This window comes from Salmo trutta, chromosome 12 (assembly GCF_901001165.1).
Source record: "Salmo trutta chromosome 12, fSalTru1.1, whole genome shotgun sequence".
Taxonomy (NCBI): Eukaryota; Metazoa; Chordata; class Actinopteri; order Salmoniformes; family Salmonidae; genus Salmo; species Salmo trutta.
In genome coordinates this window covers 87476208-87492935 of record NC_042968.1, presented here as the reverse complement: position 1 = coordinate 87492935, position 16728 = coordinate 87476208, and the positions used below count along the sequence as shown (strand labels likewise).

The 16728-nt window shown below is 46.0% G+C and overlaps 1 protein-coding gene across 1 annotated transcript in view; it reads right to left on the bottom strand.

Annotated features, from left to right (window-relative positions):
* Positions 1 to 1080: 1080 nt before the first annotated feature.
* LOC115204598 (reticulon-4 receptor-like 1) overlaps positions 1081 to 16728 on the bottom strand; it is a 161709-nt gene continuing 146061 nt past the window's right edge. Inside the window, exons 2-6 of the mRNA XM_029770259.1 lie at positions 8265 to 8437; positions 4721 to 5005; positions 2579 to 2688; positions 2278 to 2482; positions 1081 to 1818 (exon numbers count right to left, since the gene is read on the bottom strand). Coding sequence (XP_029626119.1) covers positions 1189 to 1818; positions 2278 to 2482; positions 2579 to 2688; positions 4721 to 5005; positions 8265 to 8437 — 1403 coding nt within the window. The 3' untranslated portion in view covers positions 1081 to 1188. The remainder of the gene's footprint in view (positions 1819 to 2277; positions 2483 to 2578; positions 2689 to 4720; positions 5006 to 8264; positions 8438 to 16728) is intronic.

The window sequence follows — 16728 nt, the reverse complement described above, 5'->3', positions numbered from 1 at the left end:
TGAGGGCTCGATTCAATCTGTATCACTGAAGTTTAGCGCCATAGCGCGCTTGAAATGTAAAGACATTTCTGATTGAGACAACATATGCAGTGTTTACCATGAATGCAGTCTCCACAAATGCAGTAACATTGCCTTTAAACTTAAATCGAAATATAGCGCTGAACTTCGGCGGGACGGATTGAATGGAGCCCTGAGTGTAGGACTGGACAGGACTAGGCTCAGCTGGGAAGGTGTTATTACCTCTCTAGTCCTCAAGGAGCGCTGGGGGCCCTCTGTCTCCTCTGTCCCTGTATCACCTCTCCATTACATTTTTTTGTGTGTTCCAGATCCTGAAGAAGACTCCAGAACCATGAAGGTTTCAGAACATTGAAGGTTCCAGAATCACGAGGAGAGTTCCAGAGCTCTCTCTCCTCAGACATAGCAGCAGTTCAGTAGAATCAGAGTGTTTCATGTTCAGTCGTTCAGGTCCATCATTTAGTTCAGAACACTCCAGAGTGAGGAGTGTTTCCATTCTCTCAACCCTTCATTGGACAGCTAGGGTTCCATATACTCATTCCATCATTCTCACTCTCCTCTTTCTGGCTTGTTTTAAAGTGGGAAGAGAGACATGGAGACTGTTCACACAAACCACACTGTACTTACATGGGTTACAAACACAGGATTACAGAACCCAGTGGATTCGTGTTTTTAAGGATGTTTTTACAGTTTGGCAACAACCTGTGTCAGGGTCATCTTATCATATGTCTGTGCTGAGGTATCATGTCAGGTGATATGGCTGTAGCAGTAGGTGTATTCTTAAATCATCAGTTCATTTGATCAACCACACAATCAGAACTCTGGATGTGACAGACTGTTACTCCCCCTTATGACATCATAGCGACAGATAACCTGTTACGTTTCAGTTATGACTCCCAAAGAACTTCCCTGCCATATGTTACAGGTACACAGAGTACATTTAAACACACACGCATGCATGCACACACGCACGCACGCACGCGCACACACGCACACACACACACACACACACACACACACACACACACACACACACACACACACACACACACACACACACACACACACACACACACACACACACACCTCAGTGCAGGAGCCAGAGTGGGTCTGACATTCAGAGGAGTGTGTACTGTATTGTAGGGGTTGATATAAAACACCCTCCTTTCAGTCTCAGAGGAGGATCCCAGCAGTGAGTGACAGCAGCACAGCCAATAGGACACAGAGAAAAGTCCCAGCGGAGCGGGACGCTGCATTACTATTGGCTCTCTTGACCCCGCTGGGTGGGCCAACTGAAGTCCTGGGAACACACTTGTTCCTCCTGCGAGTGGGGGCGGATGGGTCATGTTTACCCCCTCCAGGGGCGTTGTCCTTCTCCTCCCCCTCCCTCAGTGCCTGCACCTCATTCAAGCCCCCCTGACCTCCTCCCTTTCCCTTACGCCCCCTGTTGCGGGTACAGTTCCTGCGGCTCCCCTTGGGCGGCCTGGGTAGGGGTAGGGGCGAGGGGGACGGGTCCCCATTGTGCTGATCCCCGTGTGGAAGGTGTGGGTGCTGATGGTGGTTATGGCGGTGCCTGTGGTTCCTGTGATGGAGTCGATGGTCCTCCTCTTTCTTCAGGGACTCCCCCAGCTCGGCCTCCCCGCCTATGACACCTCCTCCCTGGGTTTCTTCTGCTGAACAGCTGGGTAGTTCCTCCTTCCTCAGCTCCTTCAGGTCCCGGCCCTGAAGCTCTGGAGGAGAGACGCAACCCAGAGACGATGTGGAGCCCCGGAACCTCCGCAGCCAATCCCACAGCGGCAGGGCCTGGATGATAATAACAATAATAATAATAATACATTTATATGAGATGCCTTTCATAACTCCTAAGGACACATTGCATTAATCCTGGGATTTAAAGGCACATTGTTAATAGTGCAGTGCACCTTTGGAGCAAATCCTAGCTTCGCCTTCAGTCGAATTTCGCTTAGTCATGCACTGATGTCAATAAAATGTTCACTTAGTTCGGGATTCAATCCGAGGCGTGTTGTAGAGCATTGGTAATAATGCACCTTTTCAAAGCAATGTTTCTCTGTTCAGAGATCGCATCCAGCTCAATTGAAAATTACCTTTAAATGTGAAGCGTGAATCCCGGCCTAAATGAACATTTGATTTAAGAGGAAGGCTAGCTGAAAGAGGTGTGTGGTGTTGGAGGTGTGTTTTGAATGTGTGTTTTGAAGTGTGTTTTGAAGGTGTGTTTTGAGGTGTGTTTGAACTGTGTCAGACCTTGCAGTCACACTCCCAAAGGTTGTCGTTGAGTCTAAGGTACTCTAAAGCAGGCAACAGAGCCAGGCAGGCTCCAGACAGCTCAGTCAGAGAGTTGTTGAACAGGTAGAGGGTGGTGAGGCGATGCAGGTCGTGGAAGGCCAGACGGTGGACCCACTGCAGACGGTTCTGGTGCAGCAAGAGACGGTCCAGCACCCCCAGACCCCTGGAGGGACAGCAGTCAATCCATAGGGTGATCTTTTGGGAGATGTTCTAAAGTAAAAGCACTGCTAAATCAATCAATCAAAAAGGTGTGTCTCACCTGAAGGTGTTCTGGTGTAGTGACCACAGCCTGTTGCCATGGAGGAAGAGGTGGCTGAGGTTCAGCAGGTCAACAAACAGATCATCCTCCAGGAACTCCAACTGGTTATCCTGGGGAGGGGGAGGAAAGGGGGGAGAGTGGATAGAGGAAGGGGGGGCAGATAATGAAGGAGAGAGATGGAGGAAGGGGGGGCAGATAATGAAGGAGAGAGATGGAGGAAGGGGGGAGATAATGAAGGAGCGAGATGGAGGAAGAGAGAAGTTGGGAGATATACTGTGCGGTGCATTCGGAAAGTATTCAGACCCCTTGACATTTTCCTCATTTTGTTATGTTACAGCCATATTCTAAAATGGATTACATTTGTCCACCCTCATCAATCTACACACAATACCCCGTAATGACAATGCAAAAATAGAGTTTTATACATTTTTCAAAATGTATTAAAATCAAAAAACAGAAATACCTTCTTACATAAGTATTCAGACCCTTTGCTATGAGACTCGAAATTGAGCTCAGGTGCAATCTGTATCCATTAATCATCCTTAAGATGTTTCTACAACTAGATTGGAATCCACCTGTGGTAAATTCAATTGATTGGACATGATTTGGAAAGGCACACACCTGTCTATATAAGGTCCCACAGTTGACAGTGCATGTCAGAGCAAAAACCAAGCCGAGAGGTAAAAATAATTATCCGTAGAGCTCCAAGACAGGATTGTGTCAAGGCACAGATCTGGGGAATGGTACCAAACCAGTTCTGCAGTATTGAAGGTCCCCAAGAACACAATGGTCTCCATCTTTCTTCAATGGAAGAAGTTTGGAACCACCAAAACTCTTCCTAGAGCTGGCCGCCCAGCCAAACTGATCAATCATTGGAGAAGGGCCTTCGTCAGGGAGATGACCAAGAACTTGATGGTCACTCTGACAGAGCTCTAGAGTTCCTCTATGGAGATGAGAGAACCTTCAAGAAGGACAACCATCTCTGCACATGACAGCTCGCTTGGAGTTTGCCAAAAGGCACCCAAAGGACTCTCAGACCATGGGAAAGAAGATTATGTGGTCTGATGAAACCAAGATTGAACTCTTTGGCCTGAATACCAAGCATCACATCTGGAGGAAACCTGGCACCATCCCTACAGTGAAGCATGGTGGTGGCAGCATCATGCTGTGGGTATGTTTTTCAGCGGCAGATACTGGAAGACTAGTCAGGATTGAGGGAAAGATGAACGGAGCAAAGTACTGAGAAATCCTTGAAGAAAACCTGATCCAGAGCGCTCAGGAGGTTCACCTTCCAACAGGACAATGACCCTAAGCACACATCCAAAACAATGCAGGAGTGGCTTCGGGACAAGCCTCTGAATGTCCTTGAGTGGCCCAGCAAGAGCCGGACTTGAAAATGATTGAACATCTCTGGAGAGACCTGAAAAGAGCTGTGCATCGCTCCCCATTCAACCTGACAGAGCTTGAGAGGATCTGCAGTGAAGAATGAGAGAAACTCCCCGAATACAGGTGTGCCAAGCTTGTAGCGTCATACCCAAGAAGACTCAAAGCTGTAATCACTGCCAAAGGTGCTTCAACAAAGTACTGGGTAAAGGGTCTGAATACCTTTGTATGTGATATTTCATTTTTTTTTTATTTTATAAATTTGCAAACATTTCTACAAACTTGTTTTTGCTTTGTCATTATTGGGTATTGTGTGTAGATTGATGAGTGGAAAAAAAACGATTTAATCAATTTTGGAATAAGGCTGGAAAATTGAAAGTTCCCTAGTAGTAAAATAAATTCACTGAAAACCCGCAGTTATCTTTCTATCACTAGATCTCACACCTAAAGTATACTCTACCGTAACCTATCAAAAAAAATTACATGAGAAATCACTTTTTTTGTGAATAATCAAAACCTCCTGCTGCAGGATTATCTTACTCCTGCTGCAGGATTATTTTACTCCTGCAACGAAACTGGTCAAATTAAGATCTAATATCTGTAGGCCTATAAGACAAATATACAACTGTGTTAGAAGGATGTGAGATCAGGGAGGCTTGTGTTCACCACATTATTGTTGCCTACACATGCTGGCTTCTCACTGTACCCATGATGTGTGTAGCTAGTTATAAAATATATCTACAATTTCTATTCCCCTACCTGTAGATAGAGGTACTGCAGGCTGCTGAGCCCCTCGAATATCCCAGATGGCAGGCTGAGAAGCCCACAGTGGTAGAGGTGCAGGGCGTGCAGCCGGCCTAGCCCCTGGAAGGTATCTGAAGCCAGGGCCCTCAGGTGACGGTTGTCCCCCAGGTCCAGCTCCTCCAGGCGGGCAAAGCCGTGAAAGGTGGAGGCCTGGATATAGGAGATGTTGTTGGAGTAAAGCCACAGCATGGCCGTGGTGGGGCTGAAGTGGCCTCGCAGAAGACGCTGGATCTTGTTGTTCTTGAAGAATGGAGGAAGGAACGAGAATAACAAAGGATGCTTAGGGTCTGGCAGATCAGGTGCTCTTTGGAAACTGGTATTGACTGATTGGAACATTGGAAGTTGTTATTATTAGACAAAACCAGAGTGGACTGTTATCAGATATTCAGTCCGCAAGTCAGCATGTTTCTCCGCGATCACTAACTTGTAACTTTGCATCATTGGGTCAGCTGAGTAGCCTGATGGCCCGTTTATACTAGGAAGGCATCGCATGGTGAAATATCAAAATCCATTCACTTTCAACGGAAGGAAAGCGAGAGAAATTGAACAGGGCGGGACTAAAGTTGGGGAAAGCTGAACGCGATATCGTGACACATGTGACCAATCGAAGCTCACCATAGGTTCCAACCAGTACTGGATTGGCTAAAAATGGCTGTTGATACATAGCACTACTTAGCTTGTTTGCTAGCACCCACATGAGGGTGAGGCTAGCGTGGCTTTGTAACACGGGTCGTATAAAGGGGACCAAGGCGCAGCTTGTAAAGTGCTCATATTTAACTTTTTAATGAATATACTTCAACAAAACAACAAAACGACCGACAATAGTTCTGTCAGGTGACATACACTAAACAGAAAACAACTACCCACAAAAACCAGGAAGAAAAACCCCTACTTAAACAACCCCAACATAGAAAAACTAGAACTTAAACATAGAACAACCCAAAATACCCCCTGTCACGCCCTGACCTACTCTACTATAGAAAATGACATCTTACTAGGGTCAGGACGTGACAGTACCCCCCCCCCCTCCAAAGGTGCAGACTCCGAATGCAACATAATCAAAACCCAACAAAACAACCACAAAACACAAAGGGAGGGTAGGGAGGGTGACAAAGGTCTATGGCAGCTCAAATGCAGTCCACATAACCTTAACCTCCAGCATAGGAGGCAGCTCCGGTTCTGGGCGTACTCCCCGCTCCACCCGCTGATCCTTCTGCTTTATTACCACTTGACCGTGGATCGTTGTCGAAGGAACCGGACTGTAGGTCATTGCTGGAGGTTCTGGGCTGCAGGCCGCCGCTGGAGGTTCTGGGCTGCAGGCCGCCGCTGGAGGTTCTGGGCTGCAGGCCGCCGCTGGAGGTTCTGGGCTGCAGGCCGCCGCTGAAGACTCTGGGCTGCAGGCCGCCGCTGAAGACTCTGGGCTGCAGACCGCCCCTGAAGACTCTGGGCTGCAGATCGCCGCTGAAGACTCTGGGCTGCAGACCGCCGCTGATGACTCTGGGCTGCGGAGCGTAGCTGGAGACTCCGGACTGGGGAGCGTAGCTGGAGACTCCGGACTGGGGAGCGTAGCTGGAGACTCCGGACTGGGGAGCGCAGCTGGAGACTCCAGACTGGGGAACGTAGCTGGAGACTCCAGACTGGGGAACGTAGCTGGAGACTCCAGACTGGGGAACGTAGCTGGAGACTCCAGACTGGGGAACGTAGCTGGAGACTCCAGACTGGGGAACGTAGCTGGAGACTCCAGACTGGGGAGCGTAGCTGGAGACTCCAGACTGGGGAGCGTAGCTGGAGGCTCCGGACTGAAGAGCTTCGCTGAAGGCTCTGAACTGAGGAGTGTCGCTGTAGGCTCCGGACTGGGAGGCGTCATAATAGGTTCCGGACTAGTGACTGTTGTTGCTGGCTCCATGCCATGGATCATCTCTACAGGTTCCGCGCCAAGGATCATCACTGGAGGCTTCATATCATGGATTATCTCTACAGGTGCCGGGCCATGGATTATTCCTACAGGCTTTGTGCCATGGTTTATCCCTACAGGCTCCGGACCATTTATAATCCCTCCAGGCTTCTTGCCAAGGATTATTTCTTCAGGTTCCGGTCCATGGATTACCTCTTCAGGCTTCGTGCCATGGAATATTCCTACAGGCTCCAGGCCATGGATCATCACTAGAGGCTTAGTGCCATGGATCATCTCTACAGGCGTCGGACCATCGATTATCACTGGAGGCTTTGTATATGGAGCAGGAACCGGTCTCACCGGACTGGGGAGACGCACTGAGGACCGAGTGCTCAAAGGGGATCGTATAAAGGGGACCAAGGCGCAGCGTGTAGAGTGCTCATATTTACTTTTTAATGAATATACTTAAACAAAACGACCGACAACAGTTCCGTCAGGTGACATACACTAAACAGAAAACAACTACCCACAAAAACCAGGAAGAAAAACCCCTACTTAAATATGATCTCCAATCAGAGGCAACGAGGATCAGCTGCCTCCAATTGGAGATCAACCCAAACAACCCCAACATAGACATAGAAAAACTAGAACTTAAACATAGAAATAGAAAACATAGAACAACCCAAAATACCCCCTGTCACGGCCTGACCTACTCTACTATAGAAAATGACATCTTACTAGGGTCAGGACGTGACAGGCTTGTAGAGTGCTGCTTGTATAGTATAAATCCTCAGTGAGGCTACTACAATGACTCGTGGCAGAACAGCTGCTTCATTAAAACAAAAAATGTTAGCTTTAGCACTACTACTAGTTTGCTAGCTAGCTTTTATTGCAGAAGCATCTATTATTGTATGTGCAGCACTAAGTAGGTAGCTGGTTGGTTAGCAGCATCCTTTCAGTGACTGGCTCAGCTAGCAAGCTAATGTTGGACACATTTATGTTAGCTTTCGTGCCTGTTGTCAAACAGAAATACTGCTCTGTGAATCACAAAACGTCATCACGACAAAAACATCAACATTATTGACACGTATTGTTTAAGCTTAGATAAATTCAGACCGTTTTTGAGGCAGAAATGGATTAGACAGACAATGTCACCTAGGTAATATTTTCTAATTTTAGACAGCACGTTGTAGCCAGACTTCTTTGATCTATCACCATGACCCTTTCGGAGATACAAGACAGATCAGTGCAGGCGGAATCAATGCGCTATCTAACGTAATACAATGTGTTAGAGCCCCATTACCATTACATGGGGAATATTTCAATAATGCTATGTAAATTAATGTCTAGAATGAGAACAATATTCAGTATCTAAATATATGGCTCTGGACAAAACTATTCCAAAAAATAAGTTCAAGGCACTCAATTAAGCTACAAAACCAACTTTAAAACATTCAGGCTATCAAATTATTTAACAGTTTCATAAGCTATAACTAAACACATTTGCATAAATGTGCATAAAATATCCCCCCCCCCCCCAAAAAAAAATACAAAGGCTTTTAATTTTCTGGACTACAGGAGGCTGAGTAATCTACTGGCTCTTACCTGCAGGAAGACCCTCTCGCTCTGGGCTGGGATCTCCTCTGGGACAGACAGAAAGTTATGGGCCTGACAGGACACGGTGCTGGGAGAGGTGTAGCAGATACAGTCTCTGGGACAGGGAGAGGAGAGCTCCAACCACCCACATAGGACAAGGAGGACACCTACACCACCACAACCTGACAGAGGAAGAGAGGAGAGAGAGAGAGAGATAAGTAAAGAGGTATTGTTGTGTATATTCAGAGCCATATTCCTGTAAAGCTCAGAGAGGATCTCAGGACAAATTAAGTAGAAGAGCTGTGGTTGAAGGTTCACCTGCCTCATCTGAAGCCTCTTCTATTAGGGTGCTGCTATAGGCCACCAAGTGCTAACTGTCACTATCTGGAGAATATGTGCTGCTACAGGTCACCAAGTGCTAACTGTCACTATCTGGGGAATATGTGCTGCTACAGGTCACCAAGTGCTAACTGTCACTATCTGGAGAATATGTGCTGCAGGTCACCAAGTGCTAACTGTCACTATCTGGAGAATATGTGCTGCTACAGGTCACCAAGTGCTAACTGTCACTATCTGGGGAATATGTGCTGCTACAGGCCACCAAGTGCTAACTGTCACTATCTGGGGAATATGTGCTGCTACAGGCCACCAAGTGCTAACTGTCACTATCTGGGGAATATGTGCTGCTACAGGCCACCAAGTGCTAACTGTCACTATCTGGAGAATATGTGCTGATACAGGTCACCAAGTGCTAACTGTCACTATCTGGAGAATATGTGCTGCTACAGGTCACCAAGTGCTAAAATTAAATGAAATCAAATTTTATTTGTCAGATGCGCCGAAAACAACAGGTGTAGACCTTAAAACCTGTTATGGCTTGATCCCGTTTGCGGGATCGATATGACGACAGCCAGTAAAAGTGCAGGGTGGCAAATTCAAAACAACAAAAATCTCATAATTCAAATTTCTCAAACATACAAGTATTATACACCATTTTAAAGATAAGATCCTTAATCCAACCACATTGTCCGATTTCAAAAAGGCTTTACAGCGAAAGCATAACATTAGATTATGTTAGGACAGCACCTAAACAAGAAAAACCACACAGCCATTTTCCAAGCAAGGAGAGACGTCACAAAAACCAGAAATACAGCTAAAATGAATCACTAACCTTTGATGATCTTGATCAGATGACACTCCCAGGACTCAATGTTACAAAATACATGTATGTTTTGTTCGATAAAGTTCATATTTATATCCATAAACCCCATTTTACATTGGAGCGTGATGTTCAGAAAATATTTTGCCTCCAAAACTCCCGGTGAATGAGCACAACAATATACAAAAATACTCATTATAAACGTTGATAAAATATTAAACTGAATTATAGATAAACATCTCCTTAACCTGTTTGGGATCGGGGGCAGTATTTTCACGGCCGGATAAAAAACGTACCCGATTTAATCTGGTTACTACTCCTGCCCAGGTTACTACTCCTGACCAGCAAGCGTACCACCTTGCCCAGGGAGGTTAATACAGGACTAAAATCGAATCGTACTACACCGGCTCCGACACTCGTCGGATGTGGCAGGGCTTGCAAACTATTACAGACTACAAAGGGAAGCACAGCCGAGAGCTGCCCAGTGACACGAGCCTACCAGACGAGCTAAATAACTTCTTTGCTCGCTTCGAGGCAAGTAACACTGAAACATGCATGAGAGCATCAGCTGTTCCGGAGAACTGTGTGATCATGCTCTCTGCAGCCGACGTGAGTAAGACCTTTAAACTGGTCAACATTCACAAGGCCGCAGGGCCAGACGGATTACCAGGACGTGTATTCCGAGCATGCGCTGACCAACTGGAAAGTGTCTTCACTGACATTTTCAACCTCCCCCTGTCTGAGTCTGTAATACCAACACATTTCAAGCAGACCACCATAGTCCATGTACCCAAGAACACTAAGGTAACCTGCCTAAATGACAACCGACCTGTAGCACTCACGTCTGTAACCATGAAGTGCTTTGAAAGGCTGGTCATGGCTCAGATCAACACCATTATCCCAGAAAACCTAGACCCACTCCAATTTGCATACCGCCCCAACAGATCCACAGATGATGCAAACTCTATTGCACTCCACACTGCCCTTTCCCACCTGGACAAAAGGAACACCTATGTGAGAATGCTATTCATTGACTACAGTTCAGCGTTTAACACCGTAGTGCTCTCAAAGCTCATCACTAAGCTAAAGACCCTGGGACCCTGTTCACTCATAACTGCATGGCCAGGCACGACTCCAACACCATCATTAAATTTGCTGATGACACAACAGTGATAGGCCTGACCACCGACAATGATGACAAAACCTATAGGGAGAAGGTCAGAGACCAGACCGTGTGGTGCAAGGACAACAACCTCTCCATCGACGTGATCAAGACAAAGGAGATGATTGTGGACTACAGGAAAAGGAAGAACGAGCATGCACCCATTTTCATCGACGAGGCTGTAGGGAGCAGGTTGAGAGCTTCAAGTTCCTTTGAGTCCACATCACCAACAAACTAACATGTCCAAGCACACCAAGACAGTCGTGAAGAGGGCACGACAAAACCTATTCCCCCCCAGGAGACTGAAAAGATTTGGCATGGGTCCTCAGATCCTCAAAAGGTTTTACAGCTGCCCCAACGAGAGCATCCTGACGGGCTGCATCACTGCCTGGTTTGTCAACTGCTCGGCCTCCGACCGCAAGCACTACAGACGGTAGTGCGTATGGCCCAGTACATCACCGGGGCCAAGCTTCTTGCCATCCAGGACTGGTGTCAGAGGAAGGCCCTAAAAATGGTCAAAGGCTCCAGCCACCCTAGTCATAGATTGTTCTCTCTGCTACAGCACGGCAAGTGATACTGGAGCGCCAAGTCTAGGTCCAAGAGTCTTCTAAACAGCTTCTACCCCCAAGCCATAAGACTCCTAAACAGCTAATCAAATGCCTACCCAGACTATTTGCATTGCCACCCCCACGCTGCTGCTACTCTCTGTTATTATCTATGCATAGCCACTTTAATAACTCTACCTACATGAACATAATTACCTAAATTACCTCGACACCGGTGCCCCCGCACATTGACTATGTACCGATACCCCCTGTATACAGCCCCGCTATTGTTATTTACTGCTGCTCTTTAATTATTTGTTATTCTTATCTCTTACTTTTTTGGGGGGATTTTCTAAAATCTGCATTTGGTTAAGGGCTTGTAAGTAAGCATTTCACTGTAAGGTCTACACCTGTTATATTCAGCATTTCACTGTAAGGTCTACACCTGTTATATTCGGCGCATGTGACAAATACAAATTGATTTGATTTGAACGGTACCGAGTCAATGTGTGGGGGTACAGGTTAGTCGAGGTAATTTGTAAAGTGACTATACATAGATAATAAACAGCGAGCAGCAGCAGCAGTGTAAAAACAAAGGGGGGAGAGGGGTCAATGTAAATAGTCCGGGAGGCCATTTGATTAATTATTCATCAGGCTTATGGCTTGGGAGACTTTTGGTCCTAGACTTGGCGTTCCGGTACCGCTTGCAATGCGGTAGCAGAGAAAAAAGTATATGACTTGGGTGACTGGAGTCTTTGACAATATTTTGGGCCTTCTTCTGACACTGCCTAGTATATAGGTCCTGGATGTCATGAAGCTTGGCCCCAGTGATGTACTGGGCCATTTGCACTACCCTCTGTAGCGCCTTACGGTCAGATGGCGAGCAGTTTCCATACCAGTTGTCGTGTCTTTGGCATCATTAAACTGAAGACTTATTTATATCAATTCTCTGTAATTATTATTACGTGATTAAACTAACTTAAATTCCAAAGGGAATTGGAGTTTCCTTCATTAAACAGTTTAAAATCACATTACATAATTTCACAAATAGTTTCATCTTTACTCATTCATTTTATACAACAATTAGATGAAAGCCTCACAACTGAGACTCTTGTATACACAGGGTTATGGTAATGTGGCTGTATTGTCTCTCATGAGTTTCACAAAATTGTACCAAACGGACCAGTTCGTAGCTGGCTACTTCACCGACCGTTTATACATTCTCCAGAACATGAATATTGTTCAGTTCTCAAATTCTGTGAGGTGGAAGAAGTTCCTTTGTTCTCTCTATGAAAACTCACTCTCTCTCTATACTGTCTGGTCATGAGGAACAATCTCCTCCAGGAATTTATGACCTGCCTAACAGCAGCCTGGGTGTAGGAGAGAGAGAGAGAGGGGGATGGTGCAGAGAGTACCCAAAGAGGGCAATGTCATGACACAGTCGGTGATGCAATCGGTCAGGATGCTCTCGATGGTGCAGCTGTAGAACTTTTTGAGGATCTGGGGACCCATGACAAATCTTTCCAGTCTCTTGAGAGGGAAAAGGTGTTGTCGTGCCCTCTTCACAACTGTCTTGGTGTGTTTGGACCATGATAGTTTGTTGGTGATGTGGACACCAAGGAACTTGAAACTATCAACCTAGATCCTCTCAAACTCTGTCAGGTTGAATGGGCTGCGATGCTGCACAGCTATCTTCAGGTCTGTCCAAAGATGTTCAGCGACTGTCTCCCAGTCGCTGCTGCTGAAAAACATCCCCACAGCACAATGCTGCCACCACCATGCTTCACTGTAAGGATGGTGCCAGGTTTCCTCCATGATCAAGCCCCTTCTCCCCTGATTGCTCAGTTTGGCAGGGCAGCCAGCTCTAGGAAGAGTCTTGCTGTTTCCAAACTTCTTCCATTTAAAATGTGTTCTTGGGAACATTCAATGCTGCAAAAATGTATTGGTACCCTTCCCCAGTGCTGTGCCTCAACACAATCCTGCCTTGGAGCTCTATGGACCATTATTTTGACCTCATGGCTTGGTTTTTGCTCTGACATTAACTGCCAATTGTGGGACCTTATATAGACAGGTTTGTGCCTTTCCAAATCATGTCCAATCAATTGAATTTACCACAGGTGGACTCCAATCAAGTTGTAGAAACATCTTAAGGATGATCAATGGAAACCAAGATGGACCTGAGCTCAATTTCAAGTCGCATAGCAAAGGGTTTGAACACTTATGTAAATAATGTTTTTCTGTTTTACATTTTTAATACATTTTCAAACAATTCTAAAAACCTGTTTCCACTTTGCCATTATGAGGCATTGTGTGTAGATTGCTGAGGTGTCACGTCCTGACCCTAGTAAGATGTAATTTTCTATAGTAGAGTAGGCCAGGGCGTGACAGGGGGTGTTTTGGGTTGTTCTATGTTTTCTATTTCTATGTTTAAGTTCTAGTTTTGTATTTCTATGTTGGTGTTGTTTGGGTTGATCTCCAATTGGAGGCAGCTGATCCTCGTTACCTCTAATTGGAGGTCATATTTAAGTTGATGTTTGTCCCACCTGTTCTTGTGAGTGATTATATTTTGAGTAGTGTGTTTTCTCTCTGCATCCCGGTTTGTTGTTTTTGTGTTTCAAGTATTAGTGTATTGCATTTCAGTTTCACGTTAAATAAAATATGTGGAACTACGAACACGCTGCATTTTGGTCCGATCATTCAGACAGCCGTGACATGAGGACATTTTTTATTCAATACATTTTAGAACAAGGATGGAACGTAACAAAATGTGGAAAAAGTCAAGGGGTCTGAATACTTTCCCGAAGGCACTGTACATACCCCACCAGACACAGCATTATGGGTTTCTTCACAGTACCCCAAAAAATGACATTGACATTGCGGTTACGCATGCAAAAAGCCATTGATCTTTAAAAAGATCTAATTTAATTGTACTGTTTTTAAGAATATGAACATGTATATATGAATAGTGTGTAAATAGTATTGTAGTTTTCTTTTGGTGTTTTTCCAATATATAACTCCCAATATATAATTTAATGTAATATCTTATGTTGTTCTTGTCTATAACTGTTCTGTACATTGTCATGTATTTGTACGTTTTATGTGGACCTGATGAAGAGCTGCAATGGGGATTCTACTAAACTAAACTAAACTAAAACGGATGGCGGGTTTTTTTTTAGAAAACCTTTCTCGGCACTACATAGCAAAAATTATGAGACGGCAGAGAGGATGTGTGAGAGATATGGGAGAGGTATAAGAGAGAGATAGAAGAGAGAGATAGAAGAGAGAAAGAACAGAGAAGGCAGTGAGTTGTAGATAGGGGGAGGGAGAGATGGAGGGAGATAGTCGTAGATGGGGGAGGGAGATAGTCATAGATAGGGGGAGGGAGGGATTGATGGTGGGAGGGAGATAGTCGTAGATAGGGGAGGGAGGGATTGATGGAGGGAGGGAGATAGTCGTAGATAGGGGAGGGAAGGATGGAGAGAGATAGTCGTAGATAGGGGGAGGGAGGGAGATATTCATAGATAGGGGAGGGAGGGATTGGGGAGGGAGGGAAATAGTCATAAAAGGGGGATGGAGGGAGATCATCATGGATAGGGAGGGAGGGGTGGAGGGAGATAGTTGTAGATGGGGAGGGAAGGAGATAGTCATAGATGGGGTAGGGAGAGAGATAGTCATAGTGAGAGAGAAGGACACAGAGACGGAGAGAGACACAAAGAGAAAGAGAGAGTCAGAATTAATTGAATTTATGTAGCAGCAGCTATGTTATCAAAGACATCTTGATCGAAACACTGGTTGTCCTCAGTTTAATAAAACAACAGTGGGTTCACAAGACACAGATTACTGCTCTGATACTATCTGACACAGCACGCACACGTACACACACGTACGCACACACACGTACACACACACGTACACACACACACACTCTCTCCTTCTTCCTCTAAAGGTATAGGAGAAAATCAATGCTATTTCCTCCAGCTGAACACACAAACACACATACACACACCTGTAATACACTATTACTACAATTAGAGAGAAAGAAAGAGCAGGTAGAGGAAGAGAGAGAAAGAAGAAAAGGATTCACGGCAGGAGGGGAGGAGGAGGAGAGGAAGAGGGGAGGAAAGGAGGGGGAGAGGAGAGGAGGAGAGGAAGAGGGGAGGAAAGGAGGAGAGGAGGAGGAGAAGGAAAGGAGGAGAGAAGGAGGATAGGAGGGGGAGGGGAGGAGGAGCGAAGGAGAGGAAGAGGGGAGGAGAGGAGGGGGAGAGGAGAGGAGGAGAGGAAGAGGGGAGGAAAGGAGGAGAGGAGGAGGAGAAGGAAAGGAGGAGAGAAGGAGGATAGGAGGGGGGAGGGGGAGGAGGAGGAGAGGAGGAGGAGAGGAGGTGAGGAAGAGGGGAGGAAAGGAGGAGAGGAGGAGGAGAAGGAAAGGAGGAGAGAAGGAGGAGAGGAGGAGGAGAGAAGGAGAGGAAGAGGGGAGGAGAGGAAGAGGGGAGGAGAGGAGGGGGAGAGGAGAGGAGAGGAGGAGGAGGAAATTAGGAGGAGAGAAGGAGAGGAAGAGGGGAGGAGGAGGAGGAGGAGATGAAGGGATGAAGGACACATGTTTCTGGGTTTTAAATGTTTTCTCTTTTTTTGGCCAGGAATCGATTTTGCCCTCCTTTGATGTAGAGATGGAGAGATGAGAGGAGAGGAGGAGGACAGGAGGAGAGGAGGAGGAGAGGAGGGATGTATCGATTGAGAGATGAGAGGAGGAAAGGAGGGATGTGTCATGGAGAGATGAGCAGAGAGGAGGAGGAGATGAGGGGACTGGTGAAGTGGTGGAGAGATGGAGATGATTGCACTGATTAGGAGGAGGAGAAGAGGAAAGAAGGGAGGAGAAGGATAAATAAAACATGAGAGATGACGAGGGAGAGGGAACTGGAGCAGAAGGCACCAGAAATATAGATAATGCGAAGAGAGAGGAATAGTGTATCTGGGTTAGGGTTAGAGGAATAGTGTATCTGGGTTAGGGTTAGAGGAATAGTGTATCTGGGTTAGGGTTAGAGGAATAGTGTATCTGGGTTAGGGTTAGAGGAATAGTGTATCTGGGTTAGGGTTAGAGGAATAGTGTTTCTGGGTTAGGGTTAGAGGAATAGTGTATCTGGGTTAGGGTTAGAGGAATAGTGTATCTGGGTTAGGGTTAGAGGAATAGTGTATCTGGGGTTAGGGTTTAGAGTAATAGTGTTTCTGGGTTAGGGTTAGAGGAATAGTGTATCTGGGTTAGGGTTAGAGGAATAGTGTTTCTGGGTTAGGGTTAGAGGAATAGTGTTTCTGGGTTAGGGTTAGAGGAATAGTGTTTCTGGGTTAGGGTTAGAGGAATAGTGTTTCTGGGTTAGGGTTAGAGGAATAGTGTATCTGGGTTAGGGTTAGAGGAATAGTGTATCGGGGTTAGGGTTAGAGGAAACCAGATACACTATTCCTCTAACCCTAACCCATGGTGTCCTTTCTCAATAGCAAGGCTATGCTCACTGAATCTGTACATAGTCAAAGCTTTTCTTCTCCCACTGTGTACTCTCTGTTTAGGGCCAAATAGCGTTCTAGTTTGCTCTGTTTTTTGTTAATTCTCTCCAATGT